Source organism: Meleagris gallopavo, chromosome 5 (assembly GCF_905368555.1).
Source record: "Meleagris gallopavo chromosome 5, MGAL_WU_HG_1.1, whole genome shotgun sequence".
Taxonomy (NCBI): Eukaryota; Metazoa; Chordata; class Aves; order Galliformes; family Phasianidae; genus Meleagris; species Meleagris gallopavo.
Genome location: NC_139408.1, coordinates 48,998,733 through 49,013,743, shown reverse-complemented (window position 1 = coordinate 49,013,743; position 15,011 = coordinate 48,998,733). Strand labels below are relative to the sequence as shown.

At 46.7% G+C, this 15,011-nt stretch overlaps 1 protein-coding gene and 1 long non-coding RNA gene across 2 annotated transcripts in view; one reads left to right on the top strand and one right to left on the bottom strand.

Moving 5' to 3' along the window:
* LOC109367880 (uncharacterized) overlaps nt 1-6,706 on the bottom strand; it is a 33,418-nt gene extending 26,712 nt beyond the window's left edge. Inside the window, exon 1 of the long non-coding RNA XR_014883755.1 lies at nt 6,425-6,706. This is a non-coding gene — a long non-coding RNA (uncharacterized LOC109367880). The remainder of the gene's footprint in view (nt 1-6,424) is intronic.
* Nucleotides 5,340-15,011, top strand: part of LOC104911240 (uncharacterized) — a 151,026-nt gene continuing 141,354 nt past the window's right edge. Inside the window, exon 1 of the mRNA XM_085225644.1 lies at nt 5,340-6,992. Within this exon, the coding sequence (XP_085081770.1) occupies nt 5,908-6,702 (795 nt within the window). The 5' untranslated portion in view covers nt 5,340-5,907 and the 3' untranslated portion in view covers nt 6,703-6,992. The remainder of the gene's footprint in view (nt 6,993-15,011) is intronic.

Sequence of the window (15,011 nt, the reverse complement as noted above, 5' to 3'; positions counted from 1 at the left end):
CTGGTTTTGCACAGCTCCTTGCTTAAAGCCTGTGCCAAGGAGACACAGCTTAGTCCCTGGCTGAGGCAATGTGCTGGGTGGGTTCCTCACAAATCACTGTCAGCGTAGCAGAAGATGGCACAGGCATGTTTACCCAGTATGTCTGAAATGCCATCTCCTGTCACCGACAGAATGTTGCAGGCTGTGTTCAACTGTCAGGAAAAGACGTGGCAGCTGCGTGTTGGCTGCATGTCACAAAATGTAGTGGTCGTGGGTTTGGTCTAACTTATAGTGGGGGCAGTACTCAGTTCACTGAAAAGAGACGCTGTGTTGTGTTTTCCTTTATAATTCATGATTTCGAAGCAAAAAAGAAAAAATATGAGACCATCAGTCTCTATGAGTAACTGTGTGTGAAGGACAATTTGTTCTCTGTTGTAGTGTCTTTGATCAGGAATTGCCATCCCAGGTACCATGCTTGAGTTCCCTGTAAAAGTGAAGAGCAGTAGTGGCATAAGCACATATATTAATTGTTCTGTGAGCATGGGAGCTGCCAGCATGGATGAGGAGGCTGTACCGTACTCCCATATCGATGTCAATGCTTCCTCCCTTCACTTGCTGGCGTTCAGTCACAACACGAGATTGTAGAATAAGGGTGAGAGATACTTCTCAGTAGCTACAACTCCTGGTGTGGGTGATGCTCTTGTGTCAGATGCAGGTGGTTTGTAAGTCAGTCAGCTGGTGATGAGTGTGTGGGCTCAAGAGGATGGGCAAGAGACTGAAGGGCTGCTCAGGGATGAACTGACGCACCCATTCTGCAATAGGGGAGCAAGAGCTGAGATGGGAAATGACTGCCACTTAATTCAAGCCTGCCTGCGTTGCTTGTCATTCAGGTGAAGCTATAGACAGCCTGTATCAGCATGATGCCTGACATGGAATTTGCATTGTCCCGTGATCAGCATGACCCTGCTCAGATCACCAGATAACGTCACACCTCCCGTTGCGTAACACCATCGTGTTCTCTGGATCCTGAGCCTGCAATAGATACTGAGTTGGCTGTTTGTGCACTGGGGAGGGAATTCAAATATTTTTAAGTGCTTCAAATGGTAGATTGGTGCCCTTTGTTGAGAGTAAAGCAACCTGATTCCTCATATGTCCACATATTGAAAGGATGAAATTTGTGCCAGCAGGGATAAAGGAAGAGCTTTTATCTGTGTATGAGTACATTACGTGCAAGGGTGCACATCAGCATTTAGGTAGATATCAGTGTTCTATAATTCCAGGATTCCTGTGCTGCCACAATATTTTTCATTAACAGTCAAATAAAAATTAGGCTTAATTCAACGTGTTCATTTATTGCTTTAGTGCTTCCCTCTCCCCCAAATTACGTGCTTACTTTTTGCATGGCAGTGTGTTTGTTGTTTGATTGCTTGTTTGTTTTTATTTGAAATCTTACTGCATGTACTGTCTAAAGTCTTGCTGAGCTGAGAGCTCAGCAAATGTGTATGTTTATGTACCTTTGTTCGTGCACAAAGACTGATGGATAGCTAATAAAATGCACATCTCTGCCGTCCTTTCATGCTTATGATCCCCCAGCAGAAGTTGTGAGTATTCAGATAAAATAGAACTGATCCAAAATGTACATATTTAGCTTAGATAATGGCAGCCCCCAGATATGTGCCTCTTTTGGCTGCTGGAAATCTGTCAGCTGAACAAAGAGCAGGATACACTGTGAATCAGGCTGTCCCAAAAGCTTTATGTGATAGATACACTTTATGGAGTTATTTCCATTTTTCCTACATTTCAAAAGCAGACTCAGATCCTAATTATCATGAAGACAAATTCCCCAAATCATTATTTGCAGTCAAGGATTGCAGTGCATTCTGAAAGTCAGAATGTATGTTAAAAGAGCACAGTTTTTCCTAAAGCTCTATATAAAGCTGTATAAAACTTTTCCTTGTTCTTTCCATCTGCAGAGTTATTCCTGAAAAGTCATTTTGCACATGTCTTTTTGCTATTTTTCAGAGGGGAGAAAATATAAATGAGCTGTAAAGCTCGTGTTGTTCTGAACTCTTTCTCTCCTCTTTTACCGATGAGTTCATTAAATAAAATTCCACTAGAAACAAATGTTATTATGGGATTAGCAGAATGAATGCCAGAGTTCAAATACTAAACATTAAAAAAAACAAAAAAACAAAAAAACAAAAAAACAGTGGGCTTAATGACGTGAAGGAAGTTGTAGTTTAAACATCAAGGTCAATTATTTCGTTAAATATTGTTTAAAAGTTACTTGTCTTGAAACAAAACCAGAGCTATCCATTTCCCAAAAATGCAAACAGATTATTCTGCCCCTGTTTGTCAGCTTCAGTAGATAACTTCTATTTGATCTTCAAATGGAAACGGTTTCTGTTTCAGATTTATACAACAGGCTGCCTCTTAAAGAAAAAAAAAGATCTTAAGGCTGGAGCTGCTGTTTGCTTTCCCTTCTAATCTTGTGAGAAGATTTGCATAAGAAAAGCAAGTAGATTTGAGTCTAGGTTTTTCTAAGGTCTACATCTAAGGCGTGAGTACCAGCCAGTGCCGTTCATTTATTCAGAAGGAAAGTGATGGATTTGTAAGTCAGGTGAGCAGGAAATCCCACGGTCAGTTCAGCTAGATTCCTCTAAGAGTAACGGAGGCTGCTTATGGAGGCTTACTGGAGTTTAGTCAAGCAATTATAGCAGTCAAACACAGGGAATCCAAAACCTAAAACCTCCAGTTCTAGGTATGTTTCCTGAGACTGTATACTCAGATTTAAAACAACATCCAGAACGGGTATTTCCTGAATCTTGCAGAACAGCCTCTCATGTCTGCGTGTAACAGCCTCACAGCTCCTAACAGCCCCATCTCATTTGGGACCTCAGTGAGCAGAGCAGTGCTGGTGGGGATGCACTGGGTGTCCTAACCAAGTGCATGCCCCCAGCTCCAAGTGTGACACCTGGAACGAACCAGTTCATTCTATGTAGAATGGGAATATAGAGCTATGCCTACAAGTGTGGGGTGAAGCATGACAGTTTAATGTGTGCAATGTACTTTGAGATTCTTTTGGTGTATAGAAGGACAAACTGTTTTATGGAAAGAGGCTTAGGAGGGATGTTTTGGACCAAGGGGTCAAGTCCCTTGCTGTGGGTGGTAACCACAGCTCATAGGCTGGTACGCAAACCATCTTCCAGCTGCTTGGACAACTTCCTGCCTGTGCAAGGCCTTTCTGGGTTCCCCCTGCTCTGGTGGGGTGAAGCTGCTTTTCTGTTTCCATCTTCAATCCCTTCTTCATCCGTTCTTACCAATTCTTTCTCTTATAATTATTTTATTTGGGAGAAAGGGAGGGAAATTGTCTCATAATTTTAAGATTCATTTGCATTTTCCTCTGAGCCCCAGGCACCTGGTGGAAAGGCGCCAGCAATGCTGTAGGCTGGTTCGATGTACCAATAAAAATAAAATAAAACTAAAAACTAAAAAAAAAAAAAAAAAAAAAAAAGAGTAAGAAAAGAGCCATTCTTAGAAAGCCTCCAGCGTTCCAGCTCGAGTACAAACAGCTTCTTATTTGGGACTCTCCTCGAGTAAACCAACAGTCCCGGGCGAAGGGGCCGCAGCTCTGTGGTCTTGCACAAACCCAGACCCCTCGGGGCGGGTCGCGGGGAAATATGACAGGGAAGGAGGAAAGGGGAGGGGAAGAGAGAACCATCCGCAAACCGCTGCTGGGACCTCGGCCGAAGGGGGCGACGCTGTGCCGGGTCGAAGCAGCGCGGCAGACCCCCGTCCCTGCCCACCCCGCGCGGGGTTCTGCCCGCTTCCCCGGCTTCAGCGGCGCGACAGATCCCCGTGCTGAGCCTCGCCTCGGGCTTTTCTTTGCCCAGGGAACGGGCACGGTCGCTGGAGCTGCGCTCCCGTGGGCCGGTGTTGATTTTTTCGTTTGTTCTGTTTTGGCCCCCGCACTTCGCTCTTGGTCCTTTCTCCCGCACTGGCGCCGCCGCCCGTGTCCTGCCCCGCAGCAATCTGCGGGCTTGCGACGGGTGTGAGCCAGTATTCGAAGCCGCCTCCTCCTCCCCGGAGCGGGGGACAGAGGCAGTGAGTCCGCGTTCCCCGGCGGCCCGCACCCTCGGTTCCCACAGAGGACTGCGGTACGTGGGGAAACGCGGGGCTGTGGCAAGGCTGCGGGGTCACCGAGAGGTGTGGACTGGAGCCTGGGTACCGGCAGGCTATCGGGAAATGCACCGAAGAGCCTCCAGCCCGTGGGGACCTCTAAACAACTAAATAATCCTCCTCTGTCACCCATCCGGGATCCTCAGCTCAGTAACGCTGAAGAAAGAACAAAACGCCCTCGAAGCTCAGCACTCCCAAAGAAAACAGAAAACGTAAAAGAGAGCGAGCCACCAGCACACCCCACGAGTTGCCCCCAAACGGCGAGGATAGGCGAGCCGGCTTTCAGCCAGCGGGGGGTCGGGCTCCCAGGAACCCCCCTCGCCCTCCACCATCGTCTGCTCGTTCCTAATTCCTTCGAGTTTAACCAGATTCCCCTACCGACAACGGGGTCGGGTGGGGTTTCAGCCCCCGAGCTCCATTATATTGAAACAGCAAGAAAGCAGATGCAGGTGAAGCTCCTAACACTTGCGGGGTGCCGGGGCTGCTCCTACCAACGGGACAGCCTCGGGAGGGCTCCCGAAAAGGAGCGGGGCAGCCCCCGTAGGCGGCGGGAAGCAGGGTCCGCCCGCAGTGTTGCGCTCCGCCGGGCTGCGCCACGGAGATCGCATCGAGAGAGAGCCTTTCCGGGAACGGGCTCCCGACAGCTTCCCGACGGGTGGGGGTGGGGAAATGAAAGAGAAAAGGCCAAAGAAACAGCGCGATTTCGGGAGCGGGACCAAATCCTAACGTGTTACATAAAAGCCACGGGCGGTTCTTATCAGCGAGCCCGGCCTGAAGAGGAACAATCCCCAGGAGCGGTTCCAAAACAGCCCCGTTAAAGGAACAATTGTGAAATGCCAACTTCCCACCAGAGCATGAACAGCGGGAGCCGGGCATGTCCCGTCTGTAACCGGGCTTCTGACAAGCGACAAGAGAGAGGGGAGGGGATGGGGGGGATCCTCTCTTGACAAGATTTATCAAGAAACATTTAACTGGGCTTTAATCATATTAGCAAGAGCCCAATTAGGGCTGAGAGCGAAGCGAGGCGGCTGGCAGGCTGCGGGGGGAGGCGGAGAAGGGGGGAGGAGCGAGCGGTGGAGTCACTCGAGGATAAAGTCCTTTCATCGGGCTGCGCTCTCGGCGAGCAGAGGAGTGCGAATAATCACTGCCCTTCACGGGGGAGGGCGCGGGCGGGTGGGGAATGTGTGTAAAGGATCATTAAGGCCAGGCAGAAGGGTTTTTTGGTGTTGTTGTTGTTTTTAATTATGACGGCTGTTAAGGTGCTGTCCCTGGGTTTTCTCGGGCTCTGTTCTCACGAGCAGAGAATAAGCGAAGGGGCCCGGCGGCACCTGCTGCACCGCCCTGGTGGAGCGAAAAGGAGTTTCTTTCCTGTGGCAAAGAGGGGCTCTGATCTCTCCACCGCTCCCCTCTAACTTCCCCGAAAGGAGAAATCCCCTAAAAATCCTTCCCCGGGCACTTCTCCGTGATGCGCGGCTACTGGGTGGGGAGCACGGCTCTCTCGCCCTACCGGACCCCATCTCGGTGAGCGGGGCCGGGGTTCTCCGAGGTTCGCAGAAAGTCCCGAAAGAAGCTCTGTGCTGGGGCCACCCGAGACAGCAGCAGGGGGTGGAAAGTGCCTTCCCGGGGGGGGAGGGGGGGCGGGGGTCACATTTTCCCCTTGCCTCCTCATCTTTAGCACAGGCATCCTGCCCTGTCCTTAGGGAGCGGCCCTTTGCAGCTACGGGGATAGGGAGGGCGCAGGACGGAGAAATGAAGCTAGCTCCCATAGGAGAGGTGGGGCCGGAGGGAGAGGCCGGGGAAGGCGATGCCCCCCGGGTCGCGCCGCATGTGGTACTCCGGTGGGAACACGGCCGTGACCCTGCCTGCGGCTTTCGAGACATCGGCGACAGCTGCCAGCAGCTGCCTTGCTGCGCTGCCACCACCCGCGGCCGCCGGGAGCGGGGCGACAAGGGGCAGCGGTACGCCTTTAGCCCGAGAGAACCAGTGCCCGAGCCTGTTCGCACAGCGGGGCAGAGGCTGCTGGCTTTTTTTCTTTTTAACAGGATAGAGATGGGGGAAGCACTGCCACGAGCATCCCCGCTGTCGGGAGCGATCCCCAGTGCACGGAGGGGGTCTCCTCCGCTCACCTCCCAATCCATGCCCACCCCTTCCCGCATCCCGAAGCGGCCGCAGACCCCCCTTCGGAGCCGGGCGGCCCCTTCCCCGACGCTCCGTGCCCTCTCGCTGACCGTCTTCCCTCCCCCTTCCTTACTCCATCCACGCTTACCTTTCCGGCCCGGCCGCCGAGGGGCTCGCCCCCCCCCGCTCCCGCCCCCCGCCCCGTCGCCGCCAGCCCCGCCGAAGAGGTGCCGCACGCCGCCGCGCCGGCAGGGACCCGGCTCTCGCCTCGCGAAGCGCTCGACTGGCGCTGGCAGCCCCGCTGGGTTCATCCGAGGACAGCGGCGGCTCCGCGCCGCGGCTCGTCTGGCTGCCAACGCCGCGGCAAAGACTGATGCTGCCGCGGCCGGGGGTGACTCACGGCGGCCCGCGGCTGCCGCTGATTAGCGGATCAGAGAGCAGAGTGGGAAGCGGGCACGGCGCGGCCGCTCCTTCCCCGGGCACCGCGGGCCGGGCCGGGCCGGGCCCCCCCGAGTCACACATCCTTCCCCTCCCAGCCCCCCTCAGCTCCTGCACAATGTATTTTTATTCCTTCGGAATAAACCGACGCTTTGTCGGAGCACAAATTTACCCTTCCAACAGCGAAATGGCCTCCCCCAACTCTTTCCTTGCCGCGTGAGAGCCCCGACGGCACCACGGTGTGCAGCCCGCAACGCTCCGACGGCGCCCGCCTCAACGTAAGTGCCCGCGTCGCGGCCACCTCCCGAGGGGCTGCGGGGCCGGGAGGGGGTGGCCGAGCCCAGTGTGCCCCGGGGTCGCCCGGAGATTCTGAGGGGCTGAGCTTGGGTGGGCCCAAGGCTGAGTTAAAGCTGCCTCCTGGTTCTTGGCTGCGTCCTCCCCTGGTGTCATGCTGTCTTTCAGGGAGAGCCCAAACCTCGTTGTGGTTCAGAGGCCTGCTGGGCAAGCTGAGGGCTGATCTTCTGCCTTGTCCCCACCTCAGCTTCCCTGCCCCAGTGTGGGGTGGCATGCCCAAGCTGGTTCCTTTTGGAGCAAACACGTGGCTCAGCAGATGGGAAGAGAGATGTGGGCACCTGAGGAGAAATGTGGAGTCAGCGTCAGGGAAGAACATGAGCATCAATGTGGAGCATTAGATGGCCGTGCTCAGCATGCAAGCTGCCGAGTTGCAGCTGCGTGTGGTTTCCATGGAGTCCCCATGGCATGTCCCAGCTAGAACACACTGCAGAAGTTTTTCATGGTGAGTGTGTTTTCCTGTTTCCCAGGTGCAGCCCAACTGGTTGCATTTCACACTCTCTGCATCGGGCAGTTCACTGTTGTCAGTGCCTCTGAGAAACATGCTGCCTGTGTGACACCTGTGTTCTGAAGCGTGTTTTTGAAAGGAAGCTGTGGCAGAATGCATCTTTCTGTGCACACTGTAGGCACAGCTCTAAAAGCAGTGGCTCCCTGATATGAAGAGATTATTAAAAACACATTTGTTAAGAAACTAAAGCCACGAAGATACTGGGATTGAGTGCTGTATTCTCTGGATGCACGTTCGTTCTGGATGCAGAAAGAACGCATGATTGGGCCTGTACTTAAAAATACTTCAACTTGTCAGAAATGTGCTAAAATGACAAGCCATAGGCTGGTGGTTGGGGATCAACTTGTCAGTGATTCAACCTTAAGTTCATTTTTAAGTCCAAATTTCATTCCTTTGAGGAAAAAGAGTAGGAGTAGGAAGAGGCTATTATAATAGAAATGCTGACATTGCTAACTGTGGCTATGTGAATTCACTACTATAATAAGATCTCAGCTGGCAGCCTAATTCCAAAGAGGTGATGTTATCCAGTAATAATGCAATCAGTTGGCTGTAACATAGGAAGGTGGGAATGGGTTTATTTTAATGCTATTTTTGGCCAAAATGTAAAAAATCTTTAAGATGCCAGGATCAAGGAAGGAGAGCTACCTTTGCTGTTTAAAATAATAAATCAAAGTTCTTCTTGAACATTTTTCTCTTCGGTGCAGTTTTCAGAAAGGCATATTTTAAAAGGAACAGCTAGGGAGAATGCAAGCTTTCAAGCTAGGGATTGGAGGATGGAAAAGCCTAAGGGTGGAACATCGTTAAAAGTTTTCAGAGAGGTCCTGAAAGCACAATGGTCACTTTACAAAATAGAAGTTTTCTCCTGGGTAATTGCTGAATGAGTTTGCGTTGATTTTCAGCTGTGAATTTCAAGGAAAAAGAGGGGAAAAAAAGAAATTTAGAATTATGCTGCAAGCATTAAAAAAAATTGCATCAGATATTAGAAAAAAAATTGGAAATAACCATGTAAACTTCTGAGCTTATACAGTATTTTCCAGCCATTGCATCTTTCTTTTTGTAATTACTTTTAAGGAACACACATTCTGACTTTATAGATAGCTTGTTCTCAAATTAGGAAAACTAACACAAGTAAGATTGATTTGTGAGGCATATGTTTCAGTGATACTGAAATGTGTTGGTGAAATCTTCTGCAGCAGATTTGTCAGTGATGTTAGTGAGGTCAGGATTTTACCCAGACTGAATGTAGTGCTGTTGCAGTAAATTACAGGGATAGAGACAGAATGTATTATCCATCTAATTCAGGTTTGGATTTTCCTGTTGTCCTCGATAGAGTTCCTTACATTTAGCCTGAATCAAAATTTACTGAGGTCAATGGGAATATCTGTGTTGGGGTCATGAACTCTTTGAAGGATCAAATCTTCAGTTTCTTCATGCTGCTTGGAAGCCCAACAGTATCAGATCCAAGATAATATCTCAAGCATGTGAAGATAGTTAAAACAAAGTAAGTAACAACTGTAGCCAAATCGTAACTCATTTTAGCAGAGCACTTTGTGAGTAACAGAACCCTACAAGAATACTTGGGTGTGTCTGAGTCAACCAGTTCTGGAAATCCTATGATGTGCAGCTGCAGAAACTACACAAATTCTTGAAAAATTGTCAACAAAACCTGAAACGACCCTAAGGGTTTTTAATACAAATTTGTTGAAATTTCTTGAAAGTAATGTTTCCTGAGTTATATACAAGCTCTGTTCTGCTTATTAATAAATCACATTGCCCAGTAACTCATGATAAGTAGGCTAAAAGTGCTACAGTGACTATCTTGTTCACCTGATCTTCTTAAGGCAACATTAACCTTCTTTTTAGACTTGACATTTAACAAAGCATTATAAATATTATAACCACTTGTGAACATGTGAATACTCTGGACCGTAGAAAATCAGGTTGGCATTTATTGTCAGGCTTCCATCCAAAAACATACAAGATAATTTGCATTATATGGCTATTGGCACTACAGAGTGACAAGTTGGAAGAGGTATTTTGAGAGCAGTTCCAGAGTTGCCTTAAACACTTGTTTGAAGTGAGAAAACAGATGTGATATAATGATAGTTGTTTTGCTTTTATTGTGAAAGAGAATACAAGCTTGTGATTACTGATTGGATATGAAATAAAACTTTATGGCTGTATGAACCGGACATAGCATGTCAGCAATCAAACAGGATGCCAGGGAAGCATTGCATATTAGCTCTGTAAAAAGAACAAAGTACAGTTAATCACAGTTTCTGACAATACAAAAATGAGAGGGTACTGATTAAAATGATCAAATTTAGAATTAAATCCACAACAAAGAGTCAACGGCAGAACTTCATTTCCGTAGGATATTGTGGATACAAGAAGTAGAAGGGATTCATAAAAGGATCAGAAAAATTCATTCAGGGATATATTCATGTATGGAGACAGAGTGTGGTTGTCTGAATTTTGGCTGCCATAGAGGAAGTCTGCAAACGTCTAGTTGCTGGAAATACTAAGACCTTATCAGGTTAGGGCTTGCTCCAAACAATGTATTTTTACTTTTTTTTTTTTTTCATAAGTATTAACTTTTGGTGACCACAGAGAGATTACATTAGCACAGTATAGACATTTTGGCTTCCTTGGTGCGTGCCTATAAAGTAAACTCGTATGTCATTTTTTTGACAATATGCTGACCTAGAGCTTCTATGCTGCCATCTTTTTCTACTTTTTTCTTCACTCATTTATTCTTCTCTGCCTTTTGGATGGAAAATCCCTCCTGCATGGGCCAGGTTATACTGGATATCTCATACAGAAGAGTATCCTATTTCATACACGACTTACTCATGTTGCAGAAGCATGGTGAGTAATGAGTGCTGGAATTTAGCTTAATGTTACATTTTGCATCTTGGATTTCTGTATCAGTTCATGAAGTACTCAGCCTACTGCAAGTAATTCTCTGTTTTTTTTTTTTTTTTTTTTCTACCTCCTATTTCTGCTTGTTCTTCAGTTTTGTGATCCTGGAGAACATTACAACTTTGCAAAATATTATATAATTATATCAAAATGTTCCAAGCGCTGTACAAACACAGAATGTCCTTGTGATGCAAAGGAGAGACTGGGGTTTGATTAGGCATGATGCCATATGGTTCTAGGCCCATGAGTCAGCAAAGGTCTTAGGTGTGCGTCATCTGTGTAGAGAAGCAGTGCTGGACTATTCACATTGCAAATAAAGCTTTAGATGATACCTGGCAGTATTAGCCTTAGGTCCACAAGGATTAAAACTGCTTTCCATGTGCCAGCAATGCTTTTGAGTGCAAGTTACAGGAACCCAAGTGCAAGGGCAAACTTGTAGTTGAAAAGAAGCTCTCCAATGCGCTAAGATGCTGATGTAGCACGTAAAGTGAGAAATAGTCCTGGTCCTGATTTAGCTGTTTGGAATACAAGCAGGCCAGACAAAGGGCATCTCAGAAAGAAGTGGAAAAACAAAGTCCAAAATCACAAACAACCTATTATCTCATCTGGAAACAGGGGGAAGGGCGTGTCTATAATTGTTTTTTTCCTTAAATTTCAGGTTTGTACTGTAACTTACACACAGTTCCATGTCAGATTTTGGGCTGAGTGTTTCCTTTCAGTGCTTCTTGGGCTTGGGAAGAGCTAGTGTACAAAGGTGTGTTTGTCCAGGGGTCTTTATTCAGTGCAAAGAGGTGGTACCAGCAGTTGCTGTTAGTTCTTGCCTTACAGGTAAAGATTGGGGGTTGCTGTGCAAGCACGTCTTTTCTGCTCTGTTCCAGTTAAAAGTCAGTCCATTTACATGAAACTGGGGAAAAAAGTATTGTTACAGTTTATGTTTATTCTCAGGAAATGAGAAGGAGATGAGGAGGAAGGCAAGCATCCAGCTCTGTACACAGGAATGGCCAGTCTGTTGCGTCAAGCCCTGACTTCAGACCTAGTGGGCACATGCAATATAAATGTGCTGAGTCCAATCTTGCTAATCAGATCGTAGTCAGTTGTGATAAAGGGTCTGATGCTTTCCAGGATAAATTGGCCATTTAGTTTGTGTTTCTAACCAGTCAATAAAGCTCAAACAATTCTCTTCTAGAAATTTGTATTAAAATTGCCTTATTCCTATGTGTCTATATTTGGATATGAATTGTAGGACCTTGGGGATATATGTAGAGTTCAGTTAAATTTTGACACAGCAGCAACTACATTTTCCTAATCTGTAAACAAGCTTTTATGCAAGATTCCTGGCACTAAAAGTCTGTTTGAAATTGAGTTGTGGAAGTGCAAGAGTTCATAACCCTTCTCTTGCAGCAGCTCAGTCAGTGCAAGCTGAATGTTGAGTACCTGACTTAAGGTGGCAAGGTCTTCCTTAGCTACTTGGGCAGAACCCTAGAAGACAGCAGCATTGCTACCATCTACATGGCAAAGGATGTGGGTATTGCAAACAACTATTTCCTTTTACCTTTGTCAGGAAAAAATAATAATACATTTACAAAATATAGAATGGGGTGGGAGGGAAAGGAAGGAAAGAGGGGAGGAAGAGAAGAGAAGGAGTTAGGTGACCTGGGAGGACTACAAAGATGCCATTCATTATTGCAGGGAGAAAATGCATGCAATCAAAGCTCAGTTAGAGTTGAAGCTGACAATAAAAGTATGTTAACTGCAAAAGGATCAGAAATAACATTAGTCTGATAGTTATTGAGGATGGTCACCTCACAAATGTGGATGTAGATAAAGCAGAGATCTTTAATGGCTGGTGAGCAGCCCTGTGGGAAGGAATCTGGGGTCCTGGTTGGTGGCTAATTGTATATGAGTCAGCAGTGTGCCCTGGCAGGCAAAAGGGCCAACTGTACCCTGGGGCACAGCAGGACCAGCACTGCTGCCGGGTGAGGGAGCGGACTGTCCTACTGTGCTCTGTGCCGTGTGGCCTCACCTTAAGCATGGTGCGCAGCTTTGGGCACCACAGTATAAGAAAGACATAAAACTTTATGAACAATCGGAGAGTGTTCAAAGGAGGGCTATGAAGATGGGGGAAGGGTCTGAAGAGCAAGGTGAGCATGTGAAGCAGTTGAAGTCCCTGGGTTTGTTCAGCCCAGAGCAGGGGAGCTGAGGGGAGGCCTCATGGCGGCTGCAGCTCCTCACAGGGAGTGGAGGTGCTGTGCTGAGCTCTGCTCTGTGTGACAGCCAAAGGGCCCGAGGGAATGGCATGGAGCTGTGTCAGGGAAGGGACAGCTGGAGTTTAGGCTCTGCATCAGAGGGCTGTGAGCATGGAACAGCCTGCCCAGGGCAGTGCTTATGGCCCCAAGCTGTTGGAGTTCAAGAAGTGTTGGGACAATGCTCTCAGACATGGTTTGAATTTTGGGTGGTCCTGTGTGGAGCTGAGAGTTGGACTTGGTGATCCTTGTGGGTCTCTTCCAACTTGGGATATTCTGTGAGTCTATGAATAGCACAGAATAGAATGGAACTAAATAGTTCAGTTGGAAGGGGCCTACCAAGATTTAGTCCAACTGCAATGCGCTTTATTATCCAAACACTTTGTCAGGCTGAGCTTCAAAGTCTTCAACCCGAGAATGGATTCAGCAGCAGGTATTAGTGCTCTGCAGCTCACTAAGTTCAACTTTTGACAGGAATGGAAGAGTTTTCCATTGCAAGTCTTTACATCTTTGTTTATTTAGTATGCATGGACCGCTGTTTCTGGCTTAATATATTAACAGTTATTTAGAGAATAATCTGGTGAGTACATTAGTTTATGTATAGATTATAAAATATATCTGATCATTCATTTTATGTTAAGATTTACTTATGTGCTTTTGCTAAGTAACAAACAGCTCTCACACAGTTTGCTACACATATGAAGACCATGTGGTGTAAGGGGTTATAAATACACCAGTTAAAAACATTCCAGATGATTATAAATCACTATAACATGCAACCCTAGTGGTTTGATGAATAATATATTTACTAACTTACCACTTATCGGAGTGATTTGTGTCATACTTAATTTTATATTCAGTGTAAGTTTTCTATAAGGCCTAAGTTTGTTTTCTTTTGCCAGAAGGATTTATTTCTGAGTCAAAACTCAGTCTCTTTTGCAAAACAGGAAAATCAAAGAAGCATGATAATCAGTGTAAACTCATCTAAAGTGCTTTAAAAATAGCCAGCCCACCTACTGCTCTGTGAGATTAGATAGTGAGGCATACAGAAGCATAGTGCAGGGTAGCTAAGGAACCATGCAGTATGCAAGCTTTGAATCCAGCTTGAAGCAGTGGCTCTCAGCAACACATTTGCTCCTGCCAGACCTTCTGCCTCTCACATTCCCACTCCCTTACTGCTGGGTAAGCAGAACATTTAATTCTGTCCATGGGAAATGGTGCCGCACAGATTTTTGTCTCCAAATTGACAGCTTATAGTGGAGAGACTGGTAGCAGGAGGAGGTTGAAAAGAGTGCGATGGTGTTATTCAGTCACTGGTGTGGTGGCGGTGGTGTCACTTGGGTTGTCACAATGATGGCCTATGAAAAGTGAAGTGAAATTCTAACAGCTAGGTCTGCAAAAGGCTGTAGACATCCCACTGCCCTGTGTGGGCATTGCTAGGCTCCACAAAGCCATGCCTAGCTGTCATCTAACTCTGTAATGATCTCGGCTCTGCCAGGGAGCATGTCACAATTGCCTGATGGCTCTGGAAGGGGTCTCAGGCAAAATCTTTACTTGTTAGTCTTCTCAGCAGTGCTATACAAACGAATTGCAATAGATACTATTTCTTGATGGATCCTGTGGTTTTTGTGGTGATGTGTAAGCGTATAATACATACACACTAATTAAATCAAATTTATCTACTTCATAGGAAGTATTTTGATTTTTTTATCCCTGTTCTTCCCTCTGTCAAGCTTTCTCTGAGAGCTTATTATAAAACTCTGCTCATCTGTTTTTCTAGTTGTCTGTTATCAGTATTTTACCTTCAATTGATTCATGTGGCTGGCCAGCTTACCTAATTTCCCAATAAACAGTCTATTGGTGAAAGAGTTTTTGGCATGCAAACAGCATACATTGCAAAAGACACTCTAGGAGGAAGAGTGGTATGTATATGTGTTACAGCACTGCTGCTTAGATCGTGTGGTCACATAGCTGTATTTGTGGGGAATTTTGCACCAAAATAAACTTTGAAGTTGAGTCAAGCAAAGGGGATTTTCCCATCAAAGATCAAACAGAATGTACTGTGCAGCAAAATGAGGAAATCCAGTCTCATGATTTTCAGCATCACTGATTTTGAAAGGGTTAACAACCTGCCAGTAACTGCATCTTATTAATGTAATGCATGTCGGCATTTCTTTTGCATATTCCTATTACGGAGTTTGATGAAACAGCTTTTGTTTGTTCACACTTGTCTCTCTTAAAATTTGTATATCATTAGAAAATCTTATTTTTTT